Source organism: Maniola jurtina, chromosome 4 (assembly GCF_905333055.1).
Source record: "Maniola jurtina chromosome 4, ilManJurt1.1, whole genome shotgun sequence".
NCBI lineage: Eukaryota > Metazoa > Arthropoda > Insecta > Lepidoptera > Nymphalidae > Maniola > Maniola jurtina.
The window spans coordinates 5495455-5505250 of NC_060032.1; the positions used below are offsets into that span (position 1 = coordinate 5495455).

The 9796-nt window shown below is 36.1% G+C and overlaps 1 protein-coding gene across 1 annotated transcript; it reads left to right on the forward strand.

Moving 5' to 3' along the window:
- Window positions 1-4152: 4152 nt before the first annotated feature.
- On the forward strand, window positions 4153-9216 carry LOC123864782 (para-nitrobenzyl esterase-like). The gene is made up of 5 exons (XM_045905460.1): window positions 4153-4523; window positions 4974-6247; window positions 7123-7324; window positions 8982-8992; window positions 9206-9216. The coding sequence occupies exons 1-3, from the start codon at window positions 4335-4337 to the stop codon at window positions 7322-7324; spliced, it is 1665 nt and encodes a 554-aa protein (XP_045761416.1). The 5' UTR covers window positions 4153-4334; the 3' UTR covers window positions 8982-8992; window positions 9206-9216.
- The last annotated feature ends 580 nt before the right edge of the window (window positions 9217-9796 follow it).

Sequence of the window (9796 nt, forward strand, 5' to 3'; positions counted from 1 at the left end):
CCGATTTGTATGAGATTTGGTACCGAGATGCTTGCGCTCTGTAATTGATACAGACAACTTTTTATCCCGGAAAACCAAACAGTTCCCACGGGATCTTTAAAAACCTAAATCCACGCGGACGAAGCGGCGGGCATCCTCTAGTATAGGTATTATAAAGTACGGTACCTTAAATATAGATATGGATATCTGTCGGCTCTATTTAATCGTATCTATCCATATCAACCTTTTACTTTTCCTATAATCTCTGTTTATTTATAATATGACGTGTTCGATAGGCGTTTGCGGATTAAATTTAATAAGACTACTCACGCTTCACTGCACTATGAAATTTATTTTAATCCCATTACAATTAATTTTGATTCCCGTAAGACATTTAGCAGGGCTACGGCTTTTGGTGATGCGATAGGCTGAGCGTTTAAAGACACCGGCTGCAACCAAAGATTTACTTAAGAGTCTCTATAAAATAACTTATTTCTTCATTTAATAACTGAAACTCTCTATTGTTGTATTTAATTAATTATTGCTAATTGTTTCCACATGCACGGATGAATGCTCTTATTACATGTGTGTAAAATTTTATAAAAGTGGTTGTTTCCTACGGTATGTCCATTATCTGAAAGATGTCTAGCGAAGTGAGACCTTTGAGGCTGGTTGTTTCTAAATGCTGGCATATGTATGTTCTTTGTATCGAGTTTTAAAAATTACGGCCTGTTTGACCCACATTATGTAGCTTTTTTTACATTCGGACCACTCAAGTTCATAAACCCCCACAAGTTCAACGGATTATAGCAAATTAAGCTTTTGGTTCCTTGTATATCATGGACTTCCACAAAGAAACGCTTTCTTCTATACATGGTTTGCTGCCGTTTGTTCACCTGTCTGTCGTTGGACCACCCACTGATAGTCTACCAAAACTGCACTTTCCAGTGCGGTGACCCAGCACAAGAATGCCGCCAACTTTTGCTACCAGCGTTCCTCCGAGCTAAGTATTGCATTGCCACTTCGTTACTCTGGGTTTTCTGCGAATCTTCTTATTGCATTCAAGACTATTCACGTACGAAAACAATTACGCTTCAATTACAAAAACTGTCCCTACATTTCTAGGCAACTTACCCGCGATCGATGGATTCATATCTTTCCATACAATCAATAAATAAGCAAGTGGCTTCCTATAGAAAGGTACCATGCAGAGTGTTCTTACCGCGAACTAACAAAATATCCGAAATGTAGACGAGAAAATACAAGCTTTTTTGTATAGGTATTTCCGCTTGTCTTGCTGCACTGAGTTGTCGCTTTTGCGACCCATGGCCCTGCGGCAAAGTAATTTACATTACGTTTATTTTACCAATAGTCCGGATGATGCGAGTTACGGGATGACTCCCTCTCGTGAGTCGTGTTAAATGTAAGCAAATGATCAATCGCCGATTATAGCTTTCCCGTGTGAACGTGCGAACGTCTTATAGTCTGAGAGACGGTTACTATTAATATAGTAACTAATATTTAATTTACATCTGAGTTACAACTAAAAACTAATAAAAATAATTAAATTAAAAACTAAAATCTAAATTTTTGAAACAAAGAACCTAAAACTAAAAACCTTAAAAAATATAATATAATAACTAAAATAAAGAAGTCCCTTTAGGCAAGGTTCCGAAGATACTGGCAGCGTTCCCCCTTTGGATGGCTAGACTAATTCTTTGTCCGAGGTAGCTGTCAGTTCTTCGGTCTCCTGTGATGATATAGTAACTTTATTATATTATGTAGGTATATAAAAAGGAGAAACTGACTGACTGACGTAATATATCAATGTACAACTCAAAGGGCCTGGATACTTGAGATTTTGCAAACTTAAGTTATTGAGGATAGAAATAAAAATATTTTTCAGGTAAATAAACTTTTACAAGTGCTTTTGAATCAAGTGAATCTAGCACCAGGTCCGAAATGCCCGAAGATCCAGCAAGAAACTCGGTGATTACTTTTTTCAAAAATTCAATTCAAATTATTAGTAGGTATGTCATGTAATATTTTAATAGAGAAAAGTCAATATGCTATGTGAAATATTAGAATTTCGCTGCGATCCGCTGCCAATGTCACAGGGTATGAATTTTCAAAAAGCTATTCTCGGCGCTGACCTACGTTAAATACAAGGCATTTCAGGCTTCTAGAATTTAAACTTTGCGTTGTCTTTCAATCAGTTAAAGAATTGTATTAAAGTAGGAAGGTATAGTTACATAGTTTTTAATTTTCTGATCTTCTACTACATTTTCTTACTTCTACTACTTTACCTAAAAGTATAATCCATCTACTGGTGACATAACTATGATCCTGCGTATATTATGTACCTATGTTGTCTTGCGGGCACCCGATTTAAAACCTAGCTCTTGTATTATTAATATTATATTTTAACAGTTTCTTGTTCAACATGAGCAATACGTATTCGTATGCAATTGTTAACATAATTTATATGACATTGTGATGTATCGTTGAATCTTTCTACGAGTTAAATAATATTTTTATAAACGTCCTTTGCAAAATACAAAAAAAAAGAACTAGACGTCGAACTGGGTGTAAACCCGTGTCGTTTCAGCTACGCTGGCTCTGTATAGATCATAAAGTTGCTAACGCGTTTGATATTATGTTTTGAACATTAGAAGATGCCTTCGGCTACATCTGCGTAAGTTTTGGTTTTTTAATGTAAGAATTATTTGATTATCCTGGATAACAAGTGTAAATTAAAAATTTTATAACTCCTCCGACAAGTGAAGGTTTCGTAACTAGAAAAGAGCAGATAACTTTCAAACGGCTGAATTGATTTTCTTGGATTATAGCTAAGAACACTCTCGATCAAGCCACCTTTCAAACAAAAAAACTAAATTAAAATCGGTTCATTAGTTTAGGAGCTACGATGACACAGACAGATACACAGTTACACACGTTAAACTTATAATACCCTTCTTTTTGGGTCGGGGGTTAATGAACAGCATAAGAAGTATCAAAAGATTTATGTACTTAGTTTACGACCTTGTAAACTATTTAAGGAACGTTAATAATAATAATCATATGTGTAGCTGGCAGACAGAGCTAGATGTTACTCATTATTTAAATAAATTAGATATGGTAAGTAATTATCCTTTAGATTCAAAGCAAGATACGATTTTTTTTTAACAAAACAAGAACAAATATTGTACAAAACCGCTTCACGACTTAATAAGCACATTATACAGGGGCTCGTGTCCCTTGAAAATTTATGGAGGAACACGATCCCAAGCTCCCAGGCGATAAATAGCTTAGCAAAGTAGGTAACAATGAAACCAATTCCTGCATGAAATATGGCACATGCGGGCTTTGTATCGAAATGTAGGTACAGTATACCTACATATTTTATGTAATGGAGCTGCATGAAACTAGTGCCTCAATGCCTTAAGATAAACAGTACCTACTTAGGTACACGACGCCATGATGACATGGCTCCGAAACGTGGTCAATTTCTATGATTAAATTGGTTAGCGTGGTTAGATAGGTTGTCTTGTTCTTACCGTTGTATGTAGTTCATACAACGGTATTATGCCTATTATTTTAATATTTGTTCTAGATCTAAAACTAAGAGAGATATTGATTTATCTCTCTATTACTCATTGAAGGCGAGCGGACGGACAGTGCTCAAAATATCTCTTGGTACCTACGTGATCAAATCAGAAATGAGGAATATACTTATCCGGGAAGGAGCCAGTGTACCAATAAACTCAATAGGTTACGAAGCTGAACTGGTAATGGGCGGAAGCCGGAGCATATGGCTCGAAAAACCAATAAACATTACGGTCTCTAGATGCTGTAATGGGGACCTTGCAGGAGACCCTAATATACCCAATATAGGAGTGATTTGTACACAACGTCATCAAAATGCAAAGACTTCTATGTATACAGAAGTCATTGTCAAAATGTGGATAAAGACCCAGTTTGTTACCTACCCACTAAGTAGTTACCTAGCTGAGATAACTATGTATATTGTCATAATTGAAACTGCACTCATAATGCATACGTTGGTATTTACTGTCAGCTGTCACTGCTGTCAGACTGGATATTTTATGTTGTTTCGCTAAAAATCAACTAAATATGACCTTGGCGCGCTACTCGCTATGCTATAAATAAACCACCAATAAACTCAGTAGTTTGATATCAGTCAGTCAGGACAAGTCGTTTAATATGTAGCCATGTAGTAATACCAAACCAAGTAGGTAGAAATGTAAATATCATTGCACTGATAAGTATATTATTATTATCTCTTTAGTGAAATTATATTTAGTGGAATCATTCGTACAGTGGTCATTGTACAAATGTGTAGTGTCGTAGTCGTTATCTTCGCGGTGTTATGTTGCGGCGCAGCGTCGAGTGAACAACCTCCGGCACGCTTGGTGGAGTTACCGCAAGGTCCCGTGCGAGGATATAGAGACACGGAATATGGAATTTATGCCTTTTATGATATCCCATATGCGAAGGCACCCACGGGAGCGGATAGATATAAGGTAAGCATTTTTGAGATAAGAACGTTTTGCTGTTTCCTGAGATACAGGTCTAACTTGTTCCGAAAACAGATGCACAATGGTTTCTGTTATAAACAAATAATAGTAAGTAACAGCGTTTGTATGAATTTAGTTTAATATAGTATAGTTATCAGCTATCAGAAATAAATGTTTTCATTTAAATATTTTAACTGCTGACGGCATAGGTATATTATTATACAGACAGACGGACGGACGGACGGACGGAGGGAGAGCAGAGGCTTAATAATAGGGACCCGTTGGCTCCCTTTGGGTACGAAACCCTGAGAGATTTTTCATTCAGAAGTGAAATTACACTGTTTTGTTCGCCAACTCCTCAATTATTCTTATCTTATAATATTATTATGTGTGCAGATAAGACAAAGGTGTTATAACTTTAGATAACAATATTTTAATGTCTATCTAATCTTCTAGGGTCCTTTGCCACCTCCGGTATGGTCTGAGGTGTTTGAAGCTGTAGATAGGGCGATAATGTGTCCACAGAACGAAAAATTTGAATTGCTTCCGGACAAAAGAACAATGCAAGAAGATTGTCTAACTGCAAGTGTTTATGTTCCCGAAACGAAAGAGAAGAACTTACCAGTTGTTGTATACATACCTGGTGGAGCCTATATCGCGGGATGGGGAAACTTAGGAACTCCCAAAAATTTGGTTACAAGTAAAAAAGTAATTGCAGTCACTTTTAATCATAGACTCGGTGCACACGGATTTCTTTGTTTAGGCACCGAAAACGCTCCTGGCAACGCAGGAATGAAAGACCAAGTAGCACTACTGCGATGGGTAAAAAATAATATAGCGAAATTCGGTGGAAATCCCGACGAAGTTACAATTGCAGGGTATGGCTCCGGGTCGTCATCGGTAGATCTTCTGGTGATCTCAAAACTTGCCAAAAATTTATTTAAAAGAGCAATTCTAGAAAGCGGCGCCAGTATCGCGGTGTATGGTCTTCAGGTAGATCCAATCAAAAGTGCAAAAGAATTCGCGTCTTTAATAACATCTGAGCATTTTGAGGACCTTGATGATTTAGAAAATTTCTACAAGACCGTTTCATATGAGCAATTAAGCTCAGCGAGAGTGATTACCAGAAGAGACTCTAATTTTTATATGGCACCTTGCGTGGAGCGTGATTTGGGCGAAGAAATGTTTCTAGATGATAGCCCAGTTGATATACTCAGAAGTGGAAATTTTAAAAAGGTACCCATGTTGTATGGGTTTGCCAGCATGGAAGGATTGTTTCGCATGCCACTTTTTGACCACTGGAAAAATTTTATGAATTCAAAATTTTCCGATTTCCTGCCGGCTGATTTAAAATTCAAAAGTGAAACTGAAAAGGAGCAAGTCGCAGAAAGAGTTAAACGATTTTATTTTGGAGACAAGTTAATAAATGAGGAATCCGTGTTGGCATACATAGATTACTTTACTGATACTATATTTGCGTATGCATCGCTTAAATCGGTCAAACTCCAGATTGAGGCTGGAAATAACCAAATATATTTGTACGAGTATACATATTATGACGACGATACACCTGCAGTGCCTTATACAAATGTACGTGGTGCGAGGCACTGCGCACAGACTGATATAGTTTTAGACGGATTATTCAACAAAACTCGAATCGATATTTCTGATGATCTGGAAACACATACAAAAGTCATGAGAGAAATATGGCTTAATTTTATGACAACTGGGTGAGTAACAAAATAATATAAATCATCATCATCATCAACCCATCACTGGTCCATTACTGAGTAAGGGTCTCTCAAGAGAACTCGCAGGTATGCAGGTTTGCTCGTAATGTTTTCCTTCACTGTTGAAGCTAGTGACTAATAACACGTTTAAAACGTACATAAGTCTAAAAAGTAAGAGGTCGTGCCCGGGAGCGAACTCCGTACCTCTCTAATAAGAGGCCGACGTCTGAACTCTGAACAACTATACGATCACCACTCTTTTACATAATGCACAGTAATAACAATAAATCTTCAATTATTTACGATACAGAACATTATCACACTAATATTATAAAGGCGAAAGTTTGTATGTGTGTGTGTGTGTGTGTGTGTGTGTATGTTTGTTACTCCTTCACGCAAAAACTACTGGACGGATTTGGCTGAAATTTGGAATGAAGATAGATAATATCCCGTGGATTTAGGTTTTTTGAAATCCCGTGGAAACTCTTTGATTTTCCGGGATAAAAAGTAGCCTATGTGCTAATCCAGGATATTATCTATCTCCATTCCAAATTTCAGCCAAATCCGTCCAGTAGTTTTTGCGTGAAGGAGTAACAAATTATATTAGTGTGAAGTGTGATATTAGTGTGATCTGTCTATTGGGTAAAGATTACTCTCATAATATATATTCGTATAACCGGGATTGACAACTAAGCTCTTCAGAGCACGGAAGAAAAATAAAGGCATAATTTGGAACACCAAAGTTGAACTAGAGCACCCATCTAGTTACTGACTTAAGTCAACGTTGATCATACAAGCCTAAACAATTATATGAGCTGAGTCATCTAGTCTAGTCATCTGAGTCCCTCCAATTATAGATCAATTTTTCTTTTCAGAATGCCGGTACCTGAAGATTCTAAGTTGCCTACATGGCGACCTGTTGGTGCAGATTGGTCTCCGTATATGTCACTAGGCAAAACATTAGAACTAAAGGATTCTCTTCTCAAGGAACGAGCCCTGTTTTGGGATGATATTTACGAAAAATATTATTTTAACCCAATACCACCTACTTCTCCATTGGAACATACGGAATTGTAATTTTTTTTGTAAATTATAAATTGTTACTGTAATTTGTAGGTTAATTAAAGTAACAATTAATTAATTATATTCGTACTACAAGAGAGAGTTCATTTTTTCTAGTGCAGGTGGGACGCGCCCAAATTTGACTCCCCAAGTTTACTACCTATTACTATTTAGTTTTATTACATAGAAATATGATTTAAATACTTACATATTTAAAATAACTTCACTGATTGACACTATTTTTCACATACGACTGTTTCGTCGAAAGAAGTCAAACGACTTCTAGAAATACTCGTCTGTGAAAAATATGCTTTGATACAGACCTGTTTTAAACTGCAACTTTGAATAAATTAATAACTATTTACTTATTTGAGAAAATATGGTTCATGGAATAGGTAGGTTTATGAGAATGCTTCAGTAACATCCAAAAGATATATTTATTTATCACCCTGTGGTAGAATTCATAGATAACAAACTACTCAGTGGTAGGATTAGTAAAATCACTGTTAGCAATAGTAATAATATATTATATACTTATTTTTGTATGTTATGTTTATGTCCCATTTTCATACTTGTATTATAAGTGTGCACAGGGGCATGTCTCTCCTTTATTCACAAATAAATAAAACACACTGGATTAATTTGTATTATATATATTATCATATTATTGTAGGTACCTAGTAGGTACGTACCTAAATACTAACTTACATACAACTAGGTATCGTAACTTTACACTATAACAATAATAACTTTGCACAGAGATAAGTGCATCTTGGAGACAAAAATAGTATAATATTAATACCGGAAATCCAAACAATTTCCACGGGGTTTAAAACCACCAAATCGACAGGGATGAATTCGTGCTACTTTGGTACTTTCAGCTAGTTTCAGTTAGTCATTATTGTAAGGTGGTACCTACTGTGGATCTGGAGATCACCGGCTCCTGAACTATAATGAAAACCTAAAATAAAAGCAATTATTTCAAGGCCTTTGAAAGTTGATAGACTATCTTACGCAGCTCATTATTTTGCGAAGGTATTTACATACATTTTATAAAACATGGGAATGAAACCCCTTATGTAAGTAATTAATGTGGTTATATATTTATTTTAATTAAGTAGGTACCTAACTACTCTTCTTTAGTCCCTACGTGAAAATTACTCATGTAAGTTTGTAAGTAGATAAATACTTATTCTTTGTGTACATATATATTTTTCCAACGAAGGTTTTTAACGGACATTTGATATGAGGATCATTCATTCTATTTGGCGGAACGAAAGAACGCGGCAATTAGTTGGCTGGGCAGCACTTTTTGTTGCCCAGCCAATTAATTGCAAGTTGAGCAAGACAGAGAAAGGCTTCGTTTCCATCGAGTGTCAAACAATTACACCTCATGACTTTTTATTTACCTTCCCACCTCCATAGACCTATCCCACTCATACTATACTTACATACCTATGTCAGAAAACTCCTGAAACTGCCTCATTTAATTTATATAATTTTGTATGGATAATCGTAATGTTATAGAAAAAAAAAAATACATTTCCACATTCCACTCTCCCTTTAACTACTAGCGAGAAACTCATATTATGCATTTTTAACTTCATTTGAGCCCCATTCCGAGCCCAGAGGGGCTTATTCTGCTGTAATAATGCAAGTAAAATGCACGCACATAACCTACAAGTTTGAATATGAAGTAACGCAGACTTCAGAAGTTTAAAAAAAATCTTTATTTTAAGAGATTATTCGCTTGGCGAATATGCCTCTCTATAAGTATAGCTACAATATAGTGCATTCTAAATCTAAACTAATCTAAATTAAAATCTACCCAGTAATCACCTTATATATAAAACAAGTGTGTAAATTAAAAATATATAACACCCCCGACAAGTGAAGGTTACAGTAACTAAAAAAGAGCTGATAACTTTCAAACAGCTGAACCGATTTTCTTGGATTATAGCTAAGAACACTCTCGATCAAGCCACCTCTCAAACAAAAAAAAAACTAAATAAAAATCGGTTCATTATTTTAGGAGCTACGATGCACAGACAGATACACAGATACACAAGTCAAACTTATAACACCCCTCTTTTTGGGTCGGGGGTTAAGAAGTAATAGGATTGGCATCGAGAAAAAAAACAGAAGTTATTGTTGTCTTTTCTCGATGCCAGTCCTAACCAACCGTAACAATTGCGTGGCCTCCGCCGAGAGCGGGTAGGCCAACGCAGTATTAATAACGCCGACAGAATTGGTGGCGGTACGAGTATATCTAAAAAGTCTTCTTCTATGTTCCTCATTTCGGGCACACTCCATTGAAATATGGACAACATCTTCTGGTATATTGCAAACACTACAATTAGGCGAGTTAACTCCCGGAACGAAGAAGATTTCAGAAGTTCAGAGACTAGGTACTGTACGTAATTATTGAAGTCTGCGCTTTTACATTTTCAAAGATAACTTTGAGATATATTTATAATAATAATATGT